General features: G+C 37.2%; 2 protein-coding genes across 3 annotated transcripts in view; both read right to left on the bottom strand.

Annotated features, from left to right (window-relative positions):
• LOC148952912 (uncharacterized) overlaps positions 1–21,377 on the bottom strand; it is a 163,690-nt gene that overhangs the window by 16,505 nt on the left and 125,808 nt on the right. For both annotated transcript variants that reach the window (XM_089088166.1, XM_089088165.1), the window contains exon 6: positions 1,276–1,440. In XM_089088166.1, coding sequence (XP_088944292.1) covers positions 1,276–1,440 — 165 coding nt within the window. The remainder of the gene's footprint in view (positions 1–1,275; positions 1,441–21,377) is intronic.
• LOC148952913 (uncharacterized) overlaps positions 18,381–21,377 on the bottom strand; it is a 30,136-nt gene continuing 27,139 nt past the window's right edge. The window contains exon 3 of the mRNA XM_089087308.1: positions 18,381–18,463. Coding sequence (XP_088943434.1) covers positions 18,381–18,463 — 83 coding nt within the window. The remainder of the gene's footprint in view (positions 18,464–21,377) is intronic.

Raw genomic sequence — 21,377 nt, 5'->3', positions numbered from 1 at the left:
CAACAATAATAGTTTTCTATAGTTATTCAAAGATATCAGGATAATAAAATCTTTAAAAACTTTTACGCAAGCTTATATTACAAGGTCGGATTTGTAAGAAGAGTCCTTCTAAGTCTATAATGAATATCAAGTTGCGATGAATTCGGGTTAAGGCAATATCTTTTCAGGGTCAGTTGAACTCAATCAATTTATCTTTGTACATAATTTTCTTATTTTACAATACAAACCCTTTCTTAGAAGGATTGAATTTAACTACGTTTGTTTGACAAAAAAAGGGGGGACATATCTTTCTATAGCTTGACACTGACGAGAGAAGTCAGTTGGGTTTATGGCTTTGCTCAAGCTTTTCATATGCATGTAGAATGTAAGTCTAATGTGTTCCTTGCTCTTTCTTAATTTTATTATGTTAAAATCCTAGTAAATGGGTATATATCCCATTCTTTAATATTATTATTAGATTCTTTTAAGCAGGAACATATTAGTCTTAATATATTAGTTATAATGCTTGCTTTCCTTTAATAATAATAAATTTTACTTCTAGCAATTATATGAACAAGAATTGATCTTTCATTGTGAATAATAATTATTGAATTTTGATTTATAATGAAATAACTATTAACTAAAAAGTTCTCTTCTTTAATAATAAAATCTTAGCTTTTCTTATACCTGTGTTGTCTTGTATATTTTATCACGATGATTAGGATTTTGTCAAGATATCTCTCTCACTTGGTTCATTTCGTCTATTGAGGCTTATTTAGGGGTACTCGGGTCTCATGGCTGAGTTTGGGCATGGAGTCATCACCAATATAAGACCCCCCCCCCTTACAAGGCTTACTGCAAAATACTTGAATTGAAAATCAAGTATTTTTCAGTAGGCATCAAGACATGGTTAATTGTAGAAAAAAATCTCAGACAGATAGTCCGAGTAGTTGAGAGGCAAAAATGTGAGGCACTCCTATGGCTCTTCGGACCATGTTGGGAACAAGAAAAACAAATTCAACTGCAACGCTCATAAGAGATACTTCATTGCCAACAGACCCTCATATTTTTTTTTTTAGAAAATGGGGTAGAGTCAAAAGAATCAAGTCTCAACCCCACAAAATTTAATTTTTGGGCGACTGCTTGCAAAATTATTTTAGAAGGTTTCTTGAAAACAGTCAAGGAGGGGGAGGGGGAATTTCACCTTTTCTTGAACCAAGATATATTTGTTTCAACAACATTCACATTTCTGTGAACCCATATGAAAGCCAAGATGCTTTTATTGAAATGACATACCTTCATCACTGATATCATCTACGTCAGAATCGGAAGATTCAACGTAAATGGTATTTTCCTTCCTTTTTCTAAGATTTGGTTTTTCCTGAACATCTGGTGTTGATTGCACTATTGATAGATACTTTTTTTTTCCACTCATTTTTGATTGAGAATCAACTTTGCAATCTGAAATTGAAAGAGACGATTCTTAGTTAAAATTGTGTTTTAGCCTTGCTTAAAACAAAGTCTGTAAATTGAATTTGTAGAGTATGTTAATAGCGTCATTCTTGTCTTTCCTTACTGTTTCTAGTCAGCAAGTCCCTTACTAACGATTTGAATCCAAGACCAAAATCGTTACTTTTTCAAAATTGACTTTTTCTCTAATGTTCGACCAACATCTTAGCCGTATTTGTTATTATGAAAGCCACAATTTAATAATAACACGGGACTTCTGAATTTTGACGACACACTTTTATTTCAGAAATGGAAAGAAAAGAAGTAGGAATTTTTAACGAGTCAAAAGAGATCGAAGGGCAATTAGCTCCCCGCCCCACGACCTTTTTCCTCCAAACCTACCCGATAAAAATTTTGAGATAACAATTTTGTCAAAAATAGTTCAAACATCAGATAATAAAAACTACGGGGTCGAAACAAACCCCGAGAGTCCGGGGGCAAGTGTTTTAAGTTATGCCCCAGGGGCATATAAGGTTCTTATGTAAAGAGAGGTCGTATAAACTTCAGAGGTGGCTCATTTGATTGGAAATTGAAAGTTCTAGGAACCTTTTTATGAGTAAAAAGGAATCAGGGGACATCTACTCCCCCCCCCTTACATACACACCCTCTTTTCCCCAAATGCATCTGATCAAAATTTTGAGATTGCCAGTTTGTTTGAAATAGTCCGACGATCAGATGACAAAAACTTCAGGGTCAACATATCCCCCTCTCCCCCCCCCCAGAGCCTGTGGGAAGGGTTGTAACTTATATCCGGGGCATATAAAGTTTTTATGGAAGAAGTGGTCGTATTAACCTCGGAGGGGACTCAAATGAACAGAAATTAAAAGTTCTAATTCCCTTTTTAAGAGTCGAAAGTGACCTGATGGCATCTAGCCCCCCCCCCATCCAACCCTCTATTCCCCAAATTGCTCCAATCGAATTTTTCGTATAGCCATTTTGTTAAAAAAAAGAACAAAGATTATATAACAAAGACTCCATGGATAAAACAGCCCACCAGAACAAAGGGGAGTGTTGTAAATTATGCCCCGGGGGCATATAAGGTTTTTATGGAAGGGATGGTAGTATAAACTGCGGAGGGGGCTCATTCGATTTTAAATCAGAATTTCTAGTTCCCTCTTTAAAATTCAAAAGTGATCGCAAGGGAACCTCCAAAGAACCCATTTTCCCCAAATGCATCTGATACAAAATTTTGAGATAGCCAGTTTGATAAAAATAGTTTAAAGATTAAATAACAAAAACTCAAGGATCAATACAGCCCCCCAGAGATCGGGGGAAGTGTTGTAAGTTATGCCCCGGGAGCAGATAAGCTTTTATGTAAGTGATGGCCGTATAAATATCAGAGTTGAATCATTTGATTGGAAATTGAAATTTCTAGTTATCTTTCTAAGAGTCATCAAAAGTGATCGGCGGGTATATACCCCCATCCCCTTCCCACCGTCTTTTCCCCAAATGCATCCGATCAAAATTTTGATATAGCCATTAAGTTTGAAATACTCCAAGAATCAGATGACAAAACTTCTGGGTCAACATAACCCACCTTTCCCGAAACCCGGGGGAAGGGTTTTAATTTATGCCCCAGGGGCATATAAGGTTTTTACGGCAAAGGTGGTCGCATAAACTTAGGAGGGGACTCAAGTAATTTAAAATTGAAAGTTCTAGTTCCCTTTTCAAGAGTCAAGTGATCCGATGGCAACTAGCCTTCCCCCACCAGACTCAAGGCCAAAAGGCTCCAATTCTTTCACCAGAGGCGCTTCATATAGAAGGGATGCCCGATTAAACTTCGGAGGACATCGTTCGACTGGAAATCGGAAGTTCTAGTTCCCTTTTTAGGAGTCAAAGGTGATCGGAGAGCAAATAGCCCCCGCGCCTTTTTTCCCCAAATGCATCCGATAAAAATTTTAATCTTAGTTCAAGGATTAGATAACAAAAACTCCAGGGTGGACACAACCCTCTAGGGACGTGGGGCAGGAGTTGTACGTTATGCTCAGGGGGTATATACGGTTTTTATGGAGGGGCTGCTCGTATAAACTTCAGAAGGGGGGCATTTGATTGGAAATTGAAAGTTCTAATTAATTTTCAAGAGTCCAAAAGACATCGGAGATCCACTAACACCCTGCCCTTTCCCCCAAACCCATCAAAAAAAAAAAAAAAATTGCGATATGCATGTTCTTGAAAATAGTTCAAACATCGGATAACAAAAATTTCAGGGTCGACACAACGCCCCAGAGCCCTGTGGCAAGTATTTTCAGTTATGCACCAGGGGCATATAAGGTTTTTATGTAAGGGGTGGTTGTATGAAGTTCAGAGGTGGCTCATTTGAGTGGAAATTGAGTTACCTTGTTAACAACTAAAAGTGATCAGATGGCATCTACACCCCCCCCCCTTAAACCCTCTTGTCCTTAAATGCATCCGATGGTTTTGAGATAGCTATTTTCTTTAAAATAGTCCAACGATCAAATAACAAAGCTTCAGGATCATCAAACCCTCCCCCCCAAGAGCGCAGGTAGACTAAGGGTTGTAACTTGTGCCCCGGGGATATATAAGGTTTATGGAAGAGGTGATCGCATAAACTTCGGAGGGGACTTAAATGGTTAGAAATTCAAAGTTCTAGTTCCCTTTTTAAGAGGCAAAAGTGATCCGATGGCAACTAGCCTCCCCCCCCCCCCAATCCTCAGTACCCAAAATGCGACCGATCGAATTATTTATATAGCCATTTTGTTCGAAATTGACCAAAAATCATATAACAAAAACTCCAGGAATCACACAGCCCCCCCCCCAGAACTCGGGGGCAAGTAATGTAATATGCTTGCCACCTTATATGGCCCCGGGGCATATAAGGTTTTTAGGGAAGGGATGGCATTGAAAACTTCAGAATAGCTTCATTCGATTTTAAATCGGAATTTATAGTGCCATTTTTAAGAGTCGAAAGTCACCCCCTCCCCTCTAAGGCTCTTTTTTACCCAAATGCATCCGATCAAAATTCTGAGATAGCAATTTTGTTCAAAATATTTTAAAGATAAAATAACAAAAACTCCGGGTATGACACAACGCCCCAGAGCCAGTGGGTAAGTGTTGTAAGTTATGCACCGGGGGCATTTAATGTTTTTATGTAAGGAGTGGTCGTATAAACTTCGGAAGAGGCTCATTTGATTGGAAATTGAAAGTTCTAGTTACCTTTTAAAGAGTAAAAGGGAACGGAAGGTATCTACTTCCTCAACTGACACACACCCTCTTTTTGTCCAAACTTGTTCTTTCAAAATTTTGAGATAGCCATTTTTTCTAAATAGTCCAACAATCAGATAAAAAAAATTTGGGGTCAACATAATCCCCCCCCCCCAGAGCCCGAGGGAAGAATTGTAAATTATGCCCGGAGGCATATAAGGTTCTAATAAAGAAGGTAAACTTCGGAGGGGACTCAAATGACTAGAAATTTAAAGTTCTAGTTCCCTTTTTGAGAGCCAAAAGAAATATGACGGAAACTAGCCCCCCCCCTCCACAAATTGTCTTGTCCCCAAATACGTCTGATCAAAATTTTGAGATTTTCATTTTATCCAAAATAGACCAAAGATCATATAGTAAAAGCTCTGGGTTTTACACAGCCCCCCAGAATCCGGGGGCAAATAAGGTTTTTATGGAAGGAATGATCGTATAACTTCGCCGAGGGCTCATTATATTGGAAATTGAAAGTTCTAGTTCCCTTTGTAAGACTCAAAAGTGACCGGAGGGCAACTAGCTGTCCTGCCTTCTTTACCTCAAATCCATCCGATCGAATTTTTTTAGATAACCATTTTGTTAAAATAAGTCAAAAGATCCGTTAACAAAACTCCAGGGTCAACACAAATCCCCAGAGCCCTGGGGCATGTGTTATAAGTTATGTCCAGGGGGCCTAAAGGGTTCTTATGCAAGGGTTTTGAAAATAGTAAAAAGATCAGATAAGCCAAACCACAACCCCCAGTCAAAAAACTTATGAACGATATTTTATTCCAAAACTTGAGTAAGCTGACCCCTGGCCTTCTCTGAATGGCCCGAGCCCCCGCCCCCCCCCCAAAAAAGCTTGTTAACAATGTTTTATTTCAAGACTTGTGGGAGCTGACCCTAGGTCGTCCATGGCCCAATACCCTTCCCTTCCTCCCAAAATTGTCAATGATAAATCATGGGAACTGACCACTGGCCCTCTCTCCATGATCCGAACCCCTCCCCCTCGCCCAAACAAAAAAGAAACTTTTTCCCAAAATTATTGGAGCTGACACATTGCCCTCCCTCCATGCCCTCCAAACTAACACAAAAATTATTAACGATATTCTATTCCAAAAACCATGGGAATTCAGTTTAATTCCATTAGCTCTTTCCAAAACTTCTTCACTACAAATAAGTGTATGGCTACTGCTCGTTTCCCTAACGGTAAAAGCATAAGGCTTACTGCATATTTGGTACTTTACTAAAACGAATTATATTACAAATATTCTCTTTTGCACTGATTACAATATTAAAAATAAGATGAAAATTGCAGTGAATCCAGGCTATTATTTATATACAAGCCAATTTAGCGCTGCAGTTTTCATTATTCCCAAGGTTTTGAGGATTTCCCCAAAAATCTTGCAAAAACGGAGCGGCAAAAACACGTGGGCCTAGAAGCGTCAAAACATTAAATTCGGCCCTGGGTGAAACAAAATATCGAGATGGTGAGCTTTCAGTAATTAATATCATTATATATCAAATACTCAGTTTAATTTAATGCAAAAACTATCAGTTTATTTTGGAATAAAAATTATTTTGAAATAGGGAATTTTGAAAAAGTTGAAACTCTGGCAATCAAAAACAAATTAAACTTAAGATCAAAAGAAATAGTAACCTACATTAATTCACTCTAAAAGACCAGAAATTACTTTTAAAGAATAAATGAAACCCAAAACGAACAGAAATTAAATAAACAATTATAGCAAAAAATCATAGAACAGGTTCAAACATAAATAAACAAATAAACCTTAAAATGAGTAAAGCTTAAGTTGAATATACAAATCAAGCCTAAAACGAACAAAAATATTTTGCTATTGAAATAGAAAAGGAACCCAAAACGGACAGAAATTAAATAAACAATCATAGCAAACAAAGATACAATAGGTGCTAATATAAATGAGTAATAGATCTTAAAACGATTGAAACTTAAACTGAGTATGCAAATAACGCTTGAGATGAACAAAAGTCTCTACAAACAAGAGTTTGGGTTTTGCCTCCTTCTCTCACTGTAAAAGTCATAAGCCTACTGCACCATTATTACTTTACTGAAATTTTGTACTTATTATATCACTGAAAATAAACATACAATTACCGTAAAATAAAATTTTAAACTGATGAGCTTTCAGCAATTAATATCATAATAGATCCAATATTTATTTTAATTTTATTAGTTCTTTTTAAGACTGTTAAAGACAAATATAGCTTCACTACAAACAAGTAGAGTGCTAAGTACCATTTCCATGGATGCCCTAGGAAAACATTTCTATGGATGCTCTACACCTTTTCAAAGAGAGTGAGTATCCTCTCATATGGCCTTACACTTCTATGGATGCCCTAGGAAAACCTTTCTATGGATGCTCTACACCTTTTCAAAGAGAGTAAGTATCCTCTCACACAGTTTCACGTGCACATTGCAAAAAGCATGCAAAACCTCTACACGTGATTAAACACGTTTTGCTTATATCCCCTTGGTACCTTTCCAAACGAGCGGGGATTCCCCTCCGGTTCCTACACATTGCAAAAAAGCGAGCAGTATGAGCGGGGATTCCCCACACAAGTTTGTTTCAACTCCAGACTGGTTTTTGAGCCAACATCTGTTTTTTAGGGGGCGAATCAGAGACAACGGAGATATTTACCCCTCTCTCTCTCTCTCTCTCTCTCAATTTGTTGTTGTTGGTAGCTCAGTTTCATAGTGGCAGTGAGAGTGTCAACACATAAAAAAATGTTCCGAACATACCCACTATGCATGTACACACCGGGAAGTTGGTCATCACACAAGAACCGCAAGATGATTGACGAGTGTGACGAGAAGTGTAGTCTATGAAACCCGTGTAAATTACATAAGAGATATGCTGTACAAACTAATGGGTTTAATTCCTGTCATGAAGAGGTGTGTGACTCTCATCCTAGAGGGCACCTATGCTCCAATTGCCATTATGATAAATGTAATCAGTGGGAGAATACATATCCCGGTATGATTGGAAAGAATCCTAAGCGTGATTTTAGTTTACTGCTACGAGATTGGTATCGTCATGGTTTTAGATTGTTCTGGGAGGAGGAGTCGGGTCAGCGATTCAACTGTTGGAACAACAAAATAATTTGATTTCTACTTCATCGTTGTGAAGACAATGACTACTATAATTATAAGCCCACTGATTTTTATTTGGCTTTGAGGGAATGTTATTCACCACTTGAGGACACTGTATGTGACAATACTTCAAATAAACAAATTGAAACATGTAAATTCTATAGAATGAATGAGAATAGTATCATTGACTATACAAAGAGATATGACAAGAGTGAAGTTACACTTTACTGTAGAAAATGCGAGCCTGACATTACAGTACATCAGGATCAGTATACTGTGAATTCGGATAATCTACCTGCATTAGTTGTTGTCGACATATACCTAGCAGAAGATGAAATCTAAGGGGTAGAAAAGTCGTTTTTATCATTTACATACATTATTTTTAATAATAAACAATTTAACATACATTTTTAGAAAATTTTATTAGTAAGGCACTAAAATCAATATTAAAAACGCTTGTAAGTATATTTTCCAATAAAAAATTATTCAATCGATGTAAGTCAACGTACATGTCGGGAAACTGTTTGTAAGCATAGCCACGACATCTAAACATGAAAAAGAGTAGTGCACGGAAGCTACATGTCTTAGTCGTTAAATCCTCTACTCTTCTTTGATTTTTAAAAATGTCTTTCCCACTCGTTTCAGTAAAGTTGCTGTTTTAATAAGCTTAGAGTTTATATGATAAACCAAGACGACAAAAATATTCAATATTTTTCGCAGTTTGAAAGATGCATAGCCAATGGCCGGTCTTCAATGTCGATGGACTGCTTTTAACAATGATTAGGGTATTGTTAACACTTGGAATTTTTTCAATGAAGTCCGATGGTATGCAATAGGACTTGTACTGGGACATGTATGGATCCATACTAAATACGTTGATTATTTGGTTTGTGTTCATGGTGCTAGGTATAGTAGAACACTGCCGTCGGATTTGACATCTGAATAGGTTTCAAATTGACTCAGTGATATTAGCGTGATACTCTCAGTCAAAGCATCGGCAAATGTACACTCTAAACGTACATTCTCTGTTCGTACTATGGTCATATCTAGAGTCCCCGACAAGTCCAAAACAATTACCCCATGATTTTTTGAAAATATTGAATCGGTTATTCCATTTTCAAATAGTTGAGAGTCATGATCTAGGGATTGCATAGTCAACTCGTACAGAATTCTATAGGATTTTTTGCCAAATGATAGAGTGTACAGTGGAATACCATTCACTTTGCACACAAGGCTAGATAGACCAATAAAATTAAAATCATGGGGGGATTCAGTCCAGGATCCAACGGAACTGCCACTCTTCACAAAGGCCAAAGCCAATTTTGATGGGATTTCTCCATTGATAAATGATGAATCGGTATAGCTACGAGAACCGGTGGCAATGTGTCGTTGATTGGTGATTGTATGGGGGACAAGAAGTTTAATGTTGTTGCCATTGGCTCTTAGCTTTTCCACTGCCAATGCAGAGCTCATAAACTGTTGTTTTCGAACGTGGAGGATTGCCGATGTGATAATGACATTTGCATCGGATGCTGCAGGAAGTGTTTTTCTCAAAATGAAATTCGATGGGGCCAGTTGCAACTTTATGTCAATCTTGACATTGGGGGGTAACCATTGAGATATGTTGAATATCTCATGATTTAATTTTCCAACCAGATGATACTCCTGGCTCACTGCAGTAGTCAACTCACCGTCAGTATCAATACGTGATAGATATTCATAGCCCAATGATTGTCCTCTCAACTCCTTGCATGCCTTTGGTGTCATCATCATAAATTGTATGTAGATTGCATAGTTGGATAAATTATTGCTAGTGCTCACCAATTTTCCATTAATGAAAACATTAATTTGGTTGGACAGGTTTTATAGAAAACAGTTTTCATAGATAAGACCGTCGGCTACAGTTGGAGTTGTATTTTCTGACTTTTTCTTCACTGCAACATTTGAATCAATAAATGTTGATGACAAATCAATGAAATAGTCTTCATTGGAAAATATTTGAAAGTGTATATTTTCCGAGAGGGGTTGTTAGGGATGAAATTGTTCATAATAACCATATTTGACACTGACATCAACATTTTCAGCATTGAATAGATTCAATGAGGAACTGATTGATGGATATGATTCCTTGTGGGGGAGATAAGTCATCTTAAGAGAAGAAATCCTTCTTTGATTTAACACTCTTCTTCTTCTGCTTATTGGTCTTCCTTGTTTTATTCCTCAAAGTCCTTGTTGATGTCCTTCGCTTCCCGCCTGGGTGGAGACTGATGAGTGAATGACGTGCACGCATCCTTTTCAATCCTTCCCCATTTTGCCGAGATTTTAATTGCTCACCAACGGCTCTTGCTGAAGATCTAATATTTTCCTTAACACTCTCCCTGAAATTCTTGCCCGACCCCCAGTCCTGTAGTGTGGAGGCAGCAAAATCTGATGCAGCAGGTACAAGATATTTTCTGGCAAGGGGTGGTGCAGAACGAAATAGCCTAGCAAACCAGCTACCAAAACCATAGCCAGACATTGTAGTACGCCCCTTGTAGTATTCCAATCCATTGCCTATTTGACGTGGACTCAGAGAACCAACATAGCAATCGATATCGGGACAGACAAATGGAATTCTTCTATTGTTCATTTTAGGCGTTGGTGTCGCCGAAAATGGGTCGAAAATGACATGTAATCACCGCTAAGACTTTTGTTATTGCTAGAGGATCACCCAATTCACTTCTTAGTATTAACTGACAGAGTTCCAAATACGAAGAGTTTACAGGAACATACTGAAGATGCTTTATATTATAGTGATGAACAAGTTCATGGGTTGTTTTTCGTTCAAGAACACGTAGAAGGGGGGCATTCTAATTAGAGACTCTCGGTGTTTCTACAAAAGATGCATAAAGAAAGTTTCAAGAGTCCGAGGAGAAAGAAGTTGGATAGTCGGAAAAAATAACTTGATCCATCCCGTAAACGGTGCCAGCATTTTCCCCATTGATCATATTCTGTTCAAAGCCAAGAACGTCTCTAAGATTATCATTGAGAATAATTACTTCGGTGTCAACAGGTGAGGTAATGTAAATCCTATCGTTTTCCAATGAATAATTAAAATGGAATGTACCATTCCTACGATATGAGATTTTTCTATTGATTGTACGACACAAATCTGTCATATCTTCATATTCAATATATTTCAATTTGACGTGTGGATATTCGCTAGATTTAAGTACTTCAACCCATTCATAGTCGACAAAGAGTGACCAATCGAATGGTATAACTTTTATATCATACACACGATACTTTCTCAGGATGTCATAGGTATTTTTGAGAATACACTCGACAAGAGCCACTTCATACGCACCGTCAAATTTGATGGCAGGGGAGTTTTGTCCAAAAATCACTTGTCGTATTCAAGTCGTTGTAGAGAGGATCGGAAACGTTGGTCATAAATGTTACATAGAAATCATTGGGGATTGTCAATATCTTCAACACCGATCCAAGAATCAAAATCAGAGTTGTATCCTAGCTACCGAACAAGAAACTGTTTCCTACCCCTGTGGGTACGAGTCTTTAATATCTTTTCATTTTGATAGATTTCACTATTATTTTTAACTTTTTGTAGTTTATAGTCATAAAAGACGCCGAGAATCTCTTCATCTTTGGTATCACGCAAACGATAAGTTATGGGTTTAGTGTCTAGGATTTTTTCCACTTTAAAAAGTTCTGTGGACCACAAGTAATTACCCTTTTCAAAAACATTAGTTGTCCTATTAATTCCAACAGTATCACCAACATTGAATTTTTTCTTCTTGACACTCGTTTCATTGGAATATTGTTTAAGAAAAGTGTCAATTGTATCATGATCAGAATGATGAACTTCCGTTGGGGTTGAATTGGACAATTATCGATGAGGTTGTTGATTATAAATCAACATGATTTTATCTAAATCATGAATAAAAGCAGATGTATTTTTCAATGTACAATTTCTTGAAATTAAAAGTCGAATAGTTCTTTTCAATCGTTCAGCCAATGCAGCCTTTATAGGACTATGCCCATGAAAGAGCAGTGTATTATATTTTACTTCTACTTATGCAACATGAAGGTTAACAAATTCACTACCGCGATCCGTTTGAATTTTTTTATACGAATCCTGTTCGAGAATACTTTCGATAGCCTGAGCAACTTCAACACCTCTCTTCGAGCGCAATGGAATGGCATATACATAGAGACTAAAAACACTGATTACATGTAGAATGTACTTTTACGGTGTATTGTAACGTCTTTTAATCTCACCTACAGTTAGGAGATCTGTTTGCACTATATACAATGGTAAAAGCGCTTCAGTTTTTCGATAATGATTAGCGCGAAGCCTACTATTTCTATGCAGAATCTAACTTCGTTCATTTTGTTGATTGCCTTGTACACTTCTAGCGTGAACATCCGTGACTTTGGAAAGAGTCGTCGGGAAACTTATACTTCCCACTTCAACAATATTTCATAAAAACATTTCAGAAATTCAACCATTTTGAATGTAAACGTGTAGTGTAACGTCCGCTACCCTTTTGTAAACTGGTGGTTGGTGGTGGAGGTGACGTTGACTTGATACGTCTTCGCTTTTGTCTAGCTATCAGTGGTGTGCTGCTGCTCCTCCTTATTCGCAAGTTTCAACTAGGTGCGCTAGTATTTTCCAAAATTGATTTAAAATCTTCTTCTTCCTCTTCTTCATATTTTAATGGTGTTGACAATGGTGCATGTTCATTTATTGTTTTTAGAATTTACCTATTGCTAATAAGGCTTTTGGGAAAGTTTAATGTATTTAGAAAGTTGTATAGATGAGCGTCAAATGATAATAGTCCTTTACGATTTGTAATCATATCATAGATTAAATCAAGTAGATTATAGCTCTTGCCTTGAATTATAATCTCTTTCCCATTGCTATCAACTTGAATATGATCTTGACCACTTTCTATGAGATAAGTTATGAGTCGTTTAATTTTTTCAACAAAATAGTTGGGGATTAGATTTCCGATTTTCGATATAATTGATTCCAATTCCTCCTTCTTTAATTGTGTTCCAGCAGCAGCAGCAGCAGCAGCAGCAGCAGCAGCAGCAGCAGCAGCAGCAGCAGACTCCTGGGGAGATGATTCTTATTTGTGATCAATACCACTGGCCTTCGCACGATAGGGCTTATGTTTGTTCACTCGGCGAAGTGCATCTTGAAGTAAAAGCAGTTTTTTATCATCCTCAATATTCTCGTTGTCAATGAATTTACTCAGATTGTCCTCAAAGTGTTCCACGGGTGACTGAGTGAGTTCTATTGGAGTCAATTTATAGGGTTTTGCCATTCTCTCTAGAGAAAACTGTTTACAAGTCCTGCAATTATCGGTAGTAAAAGTATGAAAAAGCTACCGCCCGCCTGAAGAAGACGTTTCTTTTTAAATTCTTTCCTTTCTTTTTAGAGGCCAATGCACGTACAATCGAACGATGTGGCTTTGCATGTTTCTGAACTACTTCTGGAAGTTGAACATTGCCCTCAGTCAAATTTAAACAAAGTTCAGATATCAGATTAATAAAATCATTATCAACACCATGTTTGAGTATGGCTTTCCTAAGTGGGGGCTTTGAAATGCTTAGAACTGAAAATAAATGTCTATTTTCATGTAGTTTCTTCAGTGTCATGATGGCAACTAATAGCCTTTTTTAGTGTTCACGGGGAGATATACTGTAATTTCATTGTCAAAAATATCTGTGACTGCACGCAAATCCTCAGGTGTATTTTGATCAAAATCCAATAAGATGTAGCCGTAGGGTTTATTAGTTGCCTGATTGTATGCTGATAGCAGAAATTTGGGGGCACCTGCATAGATTTGTTTATTGAGAGTTATTAGGAAGCTAGAATCACGAACAACTCTGAAGATGATATAGTATGCGTAGTTCAATGTAAGAGTTCGCATGTATTTACTCTGATAAAATAATTTGTGATGAAGCTGAGTAATGGAAATATGTTCGTGATGAGAGCGAACAGTAAACCATTGCAATCTTTCCTGGGGCTAGTGTTCAAAGGATTCAGCCAGATCGTCGATGATCAGCCAAGAGTTTTGTTCAATAGTTTTGAAAACATCAAGTCCCTGTATGAATTGTATCTGCCCCAATCCCGCCATGGCAATTGCTTTTATTTTATCGTATGGCTCCTGCCAAATACTGTAACAATAGTAGATTTTTTTTCGGCTTTTCCACAAACATTTCGTCGCAATTTTTAATTATTTTAGTTAAGAGTGTTGTTTTGCCCGACATTGACGGTCCACACAGAAACGATCTGAATGGTGTTTTAAATTGATACATGTTCCCTTCAACAGTTCACCTGGACAACTAACTGTAGACTATAGTTGTCTAATGACTAAATAATTTTCCCTATTACTACTAGTCTGTTCAAGAACAAAATCAATAAAGAATCGCATTTCTTGTATTTTAAACAGTACTTTACAGAAAACAAAGAAAAACACACTTTTTAAATTTATTTATAAGAAATGCACTAGAAAAAGCACTTAAAATAATATCACTTTTTCTTTTCAATGCAACATGTATATTTACAAAAGCAAAACAAAAAAATCTGCTCTAAGTAAAAAAAAGATAACTTTGGTAGTGGCGGTGCACCCCCCACTGGCAGCCAGCCTCCCCCCCCCAAGGTTTTGGTAAAAATTTATTAGACTTTACTCAAACCGAGACTTTCCCTATGGCTAACACATTCGGCTCGGCCGGAAGTTAAATAGTGTCCCAGGGGGAGGGTAGTCACACCGTCTTGACAAACTTGTCGGAAATGGTACTCATGGCAATTTTTTCTACATTTACAGTGAAATTCCTGTAGTTGAGGGAACGAATTGCCAGCAATTTGGCTCGTGGAATTGTATTTTGAACAATACAATTCCTATAAATGTCCATGTCGAAATTCTTATCCACATAGCGCGTGGGTACTCCTTTGCAACGTTTTTTTATTTCCTCGTCGTGTGTTTGTATAAAGTACACCTTCGGACTACATACCACGGGAAATCATGTAGCTTCCCGTTTCTGATTTAAAAAATAAAGGCTGATTTGGCGCCCGACTTTTCACTAGCTCAGGGTAAAACCCACTCCAAGTGGTGTAGTCCATCCGCGAGCTGATGATTTCACCGTGCGCCAAATCATCAAGTAGGTTTGGGGTTTTTACTTTTAACAGTAGAGAATCTGTGTCCCCGTAGCAGACCTCTACTTGCCCCTTCTCCGGCCACTGTACCCTAGCCACATCGTAGTAGAATTCCAACAAGAGCTTTTTACATATCTCCAAGATCGCACTGCCTGCAGCAATATTTTTATTCAGGACAATGCTTCTTTTTTTCTATTCAATAGTACCATGTCCGGGCCAATGATTGTGAAGGAAGTGTAATTTGGATCGGCAATAATTCGATCACATTGTTTGGGATCGGTCACGACGTCACAACGATTCCTATTGCGAACACTCCCACACATTTTACCAAAAGCCGAATTCAAAATGAGCTTATAAATTTCTTTTTTGGCTTTCGTTTGCGCTTCAGAACGTTTCTTGTCAAAAGTGTCAACAAAAATTTTCAGATAGGGTTTTTGGCTAAACCAGAGGGCTCTATAAACCTTTATGACGTTGAAAACGTTGTTGTACATCCATTTTAAAGCCACATGATGTACAGCAATATTTTTTTTCGGCAGAAGGTCATCAATAAGTTTTTGTTTTGAAGGTGACCAATGCAATCCGTCCACCTCGACTAAACGCCTATTGCGGGGGCTCAAAGAGTCCCTAGTCACAGGTCTATTGATGCATGGAAAAAAAAAACCTTTACTGAATCGTGAAGCTCAACTGGTATCTTCACATCAATTTTAAAAAACCATCCAAATGGTCAATTCTCCTCAGGACTGACACTGTTAGGGAAATTGGGGGCTTGAGGGTCATTGAGCAATTTATAGTCATCGCAAGCTCGCACATAATGAGACTTTTCTGTAAGGTAGCAGGAATTCATATCAAGTAAAACTGCATCTAATTTTGTTCCCGTCTTCTGTCCAGTTGGATCAGTTTCCAAGATACGATCCCCGTGAAAAACGTATCCACCCCTCATTGACCTCTTGACGAACAGGGGCTGATCGATGTCGGTGATTAGCCCAATTTTTTCCCCGCTAATTTTTAGGATGAGGTCCATTACCAGATGAGATGAAAAATAATATCCTAAATCAAGATTAAATTCCTCATAGATTTTGTCCGTATTTTTACACATAATGTCTAACAAAGTTAACACATCACTCGACAAATACAGCTTGCAGTAGTCAAACCCATTTTTACACCCTCCCGCTGCCCACACTTTTTTAGCAAAACTGTATTCATCGGGGGTGCACCTACGATCGTGTACTGTCGTAAAACGATTCGATCGAGGGAATAGTTTCCTCGGCGAATCTCGACATGGAAGAATAATAATCATAAGGATAGATGCCCTTGACCGTCAACAAATCGTATAAATCATTTGGAAATTGTTGCTTGAGAAGGGAGAAAGCTTTTCAGCTGTAATAGATTTATTTGAGTACAATTAATTCGCTCAATGATCTAGGGAAAAAACCGTGGAGATTTTTAAAGAGATTTTTGTTCGTTTTCTCAATTGCGGCCAGCAAATTTCCGCACAAACTTCAAAACAAGATATTGTTCCGATGATTTGCGAAAGATATTGTAGGAAAAGCTGTCTATCACCCATGTATCATCCACTGTTCCCTTTCTTTGAATATGGAGAATTACTAGTAGCACACAATTCAGATCATAGTTAAAATCATGTATAAAAACGGGAAAAAATAGTTGCCGTTTAATTTTTAAATCACTTGAATTTTGAGTCCATTCCCGAAAGTTAATTTTCCCCAGTGAATTTGAGTCAATAAGATGATTATGATCCTGGACCGCGTCTTTTGAGGCAACAGCACTCCTACAAACCCAACAAATTGTCCCCTTTTCTAGTGCCCGTTGCTCCTTATCTGATAATTACATTAGGTAGTTGATGTGACGCAATCGTGAAATTGCACCGTTCGCTGTTTTTATTAAAGACACCAATAACTTCTCCATGCTACCCTCTTCATCCATAGCAAAAAAACTCTTCCAGCTGCATTTTATTATTGGAATCGCGACGGGCATGCGCATAGGAACACGCAACTAGTTTGTATTCCTTGACTATATTTGGCCTTGATGGGTCTGATACCTCCACTAGTCTTGATTCACAATCCAAACATACTTTGTCAACCTGTAGCAGGGAATTTTGGAATTTTTTAAATTGTAAAGTATCTTTGCCTTCTGCCGGCATTTCTATTCTTTGATTGCCATGAATTTTACAATATCTCATGTGATCTGTGAATGTTTTTTCAGTTTTAAATGAAAGAAGGCACATGGGGCAATAGTGACGTTCCCCTTTCTGAACACCTTGAGATAAGAGTCGACTTATTGCCGTAACGGAGAAAAAATGACCGTAGGAGTTTACATCTTTGGGAGGCTCATAAATAACCCAAACCCAATTTTTTACATAATCTACCATCGGTGTCCTAACTGAATATAAAACTCCTTTTTTATTTGGTTTCTTTTCCCCATTTACAAATTCTGTGTCATACTGGAGAACAACCACCCCCAACCCAAGATTTGCGTTTGCTTTTTCAAATATGGTTATTTCTTTTAAGGACACCGGATACTTCCCCTCTAAACAGTCAAAATTTACTTTAGGGAAATTTTCATCACCGTTACGTGCAAGTCTGTCGAGATTTTTCATTGTTGACTCATCTTTCAATGTTTTATGGGCTGCTGCTAAAAATACATATTTAAAGCATTGCAGCCCTGTTTCAAATTTGAAACTCTGAACCCCTCCCGTAGCCGACAAATCTGGGTGACATTTTATTTTTAGATTACCCGCCCCTCTTAAAATAAAGTTTTTTTTAAATCTACTGAGATTCAGATCCATGTGTTCAATGTATAAAATTGTGGACCCACTTACCCTCTGGTTAAACGTGTCTAGAGTTGACATCAATTTATTAACCCAATTGAAAAAGTTACCCTCAAATTCATTTAGACCAGGGTAAAAAGTTTGATTACCAGTTGCAAAATGAAAATAAAAAATGTCCCAGATGTCCCCTTTTGTAAATAAACTTTTTGATCTACCGATGCCTTAATCCCTCCCTGCACCCCCCCCCCCCCATTTCTGAATCTGAATCTCAATAAGTGCTCGAATTCGGTCGATGTATGTATGAAGAACATTTAGAGGGTCTGTTAAAATGACACCCCCGTCAACCAGGTTTTCCTCGGGGGGATTAGAATCTATCCTGTGTTTGCAAGTGACCTAGAGCAGACTCTAACAAATAAAATTCACGTAGTTCCGGGGACACGACGCTCTTTTCATGTCCTGCACCTATTTGCAGAGGAATCAATTCACTAATAATAAAGTCATCGTCAAAAATGTCCCCGGAAACATTAGGTCCAACAATTTGCATAAGACTGTCCATTTCTTCAGTTGTAAATTGAAAATCCAGGGGGATACTAAATGACGTACCTTCACTAACATCATCAGGCGAGAGGGGACGATTGCCGATGGTATTCTGAAGTCCCGGGCCAGGGAAGGCAGTTGTTTTCGTAGCTTCCCCCTGAAACTAGAAAATGAATGGATTGAGTTTTTTTTCTTTGAGGAAAGTTTTATCACAATTATAACACACTATTTATTTTTTTCTTAGTCGTATTTATCGGACAATTTATTTTTCTTTGAGGAAAGTCTTATTATAATTATAGCATACTATTTACTTTTTTTTCTTAGTCGGATTTATCAAAAAATTTTTTTTTCTTTGAGGAAATTTTTATCAAAATTATAGCAAACTATTTATTTTTTTTCTTAGTCGGATTTGTATTTATCAAACAATTGTTTTTTTCTTCTTAATTTGATTCGAATTTATCAAACAAATGCATAATAAATTACAAATTTTGTTAATAACACACACACACATGCGCACACACTCACACACACACAAACACGTATGCGCACACACTCACACACAAACACTTATGCGCACACACTTTCACACACACACTCACACGCACAAACACATGCGCATACACTCACACAAACACACACTCTCACACACACTCACACACACACACACAAAAACACGTATGCGCGCACACGTTCACACACACACATGCGCATACACGCGCACACACATCGCAACCTTTGACTAATAGAAATAAAATATGGTAAAAAAAATCAACTCAATAATTGTCTTAATAGCTCATTAAAAAAATTGACTCTTTTTTTCCCTACAAATCTAGTCATCCATAAAAAATAGCAATCAGATTCCTTTTCCTACAAATCTACTCGTTTAATGTTGTTTTTTTTCTTAATTGGATTCGTATTTATCAAACAAATGTATAATAAATTACAAATTTTTGCTTATAGCATTATTTACAAAACAAATGATTAATAAATTACACATTTTTTTAATAACACACACGCACACACACATGCGCACACACTCACACACACACACACAAACATACACACGTATGCGCACACACTCACACACACACACACGTATACTCACACACGTTCACACACAAAAACACACACGCACGCACACACACATGCACACACACCCACACACACACACACACTTATGCGCACATACGTTCACACACACACATGCGCACATACGCGCACACACATCGCAACGTTTGACTAATAGCAATAAAATATGGTAAAAAAAATCAACTCAATAATTGTCTTAATAGCTCATTAAAAAAAAATTTACTCTTTTTTTTCCACAAATCTAGTCATCCATAAAAAATAGCGATCAGATTCCTTTTCCTACAAATCTACTCGTTTAATGTTGTTTTTTTTCTTAATTGGATTCGTATTTATCAAACAAATGCATAATAAATTACAAATTTTGTTAATAACACACACGCACACACACACACGTACAAGCACACACACATGCGTACACTCACACTCACTCACAAACACACGTATGCGCACACACTCACACACTCACACCCACACACACACACACACACGTATGCGCACACACGTTCACACACACGCGCACGCGCACACACACATCGCAACGTTTGACTAATAGCAATAAAATATGGTAAAAAAATCAATTCAATAATTGTCTTAATAGCTCATAAAAAATTGACTCTTTTTTTTCCTACAAATCTAGTCATCCATAAAAAATAGCGATCAGATTCTTTTTCCTACAAATCTACTCGTTTAAAAATCTACTATTTGTAATAGCAATAACGTAAAGTACATTAGGTAAAAATACATACATTTCCAAATTTAGACTGTACTTGTGTGTCGGATGGGGCGGTTACAATTGAAAATAGAATATCTCTCGTCTAATTAGGCCAGAATACAATTTCTCTCTTTGTCAAGGAAAACCTTTGCTGCTATTCAGAAACATGTGCTATTAATCTGTAATAACACGAGCGTGCGAAGTTTGGTTCCAAAAAGGACCCTTTCTATAATTATAAAAACATGTGGTTTTAGACCGGAAAAAAGATTTTTGATAATGAGAAAAGGGACATTTTTGAACGAAATAACTAAAACTAATTAAATAAACTCGTAAAAATAGGAGGGGGGATGTAGGTTTACATAGTGGAAAAAAGAGCGTACTTTAAGTTTTCTAGCGACTATACTCATCATATTGTAGGGTTTGTATTGTTGGAGGGGAGGGGGGCTATGTTCCCCTGAAATTTGAATTTACTAGTGGGGTAGTAAAATGATTTTATTTGGAAATAAATTAAGAAATTTAGTAAACTGTACTCGCATTTGTAAATTGATGTATCCATAACTTCAATGTCAATAATGTTTAGTGTTCTATCCATGATATGTTAAATCATTATGAAAATTTAATTGTAAGGTATGTGCATTTTATACAAAATCTCAATGAAGAATAAAAAATAACTAATTTTATTTTTAACCAATCACAAGTCTAGTTATAGTATATTAATGAACCTCCGCTGTCTCAGATTGGACCCCAGAAAAACGGAGGTTGCCTCAAATAACAGTCTGTTTGAGAAACTTTGAGTTGAAACAAACTTGTGTGGGGAATCCCCGCTCATACTGCTCGCTTTTTTGCAATGTGTAGGAACCAGAGGGGAGTCCCCGCTCGTTTGGAAAGGTACAAAGGGGACATAAGCAAAACGTGTTTAATCACGTGTAGAGGTTTTGCATGCTTTTTGCAATGTGCACGTGAAACTGTGTGAGAGGATACTCACTCTCTTTGAAAAGGTGTAGAGCATCCATAGAAATGTTTTCCTAGGGCATCCATGGAAACGGTACTTAGCACTCTACTCAAACAAGAGTTTGTATACTACCCCCTTCCCTAACTATAAAAGTCTAAAGCCTACTATGTCATTGGTTCTTCGCTGAAATCAAATTATGTAACAAATATTTTCTTTTCCAGTTATTGCAGCATTGAAAATGAAAATGTAATTACAGTGGAATAAAATCTTGAACTGATGATCTTTCAAAAATTAAATAAAAAAAGAGGTTTATTTTAACTGAAA

The sequence above is a fragment of the Artemia sp. Qi Xiang Cuo genome, chromosome 4 (assembly GCF_049724085.1).
Source record: "Artemia sp. Qi Xiang Cuo chromosome 4, ASM4972408v1, whole genome shotgun sequence".
Lineage (NCBI taxonomy): Eukaryota > Metazoa > Arthropoda > Branchiopoda > Anostraca > Artemiidae > Artemia > Artemia sp. Qi Xiang Cuo.
Note: the sequence above shows the minus strand (reverse complement) of the source record. Positions and strands in the feature narration are given on the sequence as shown.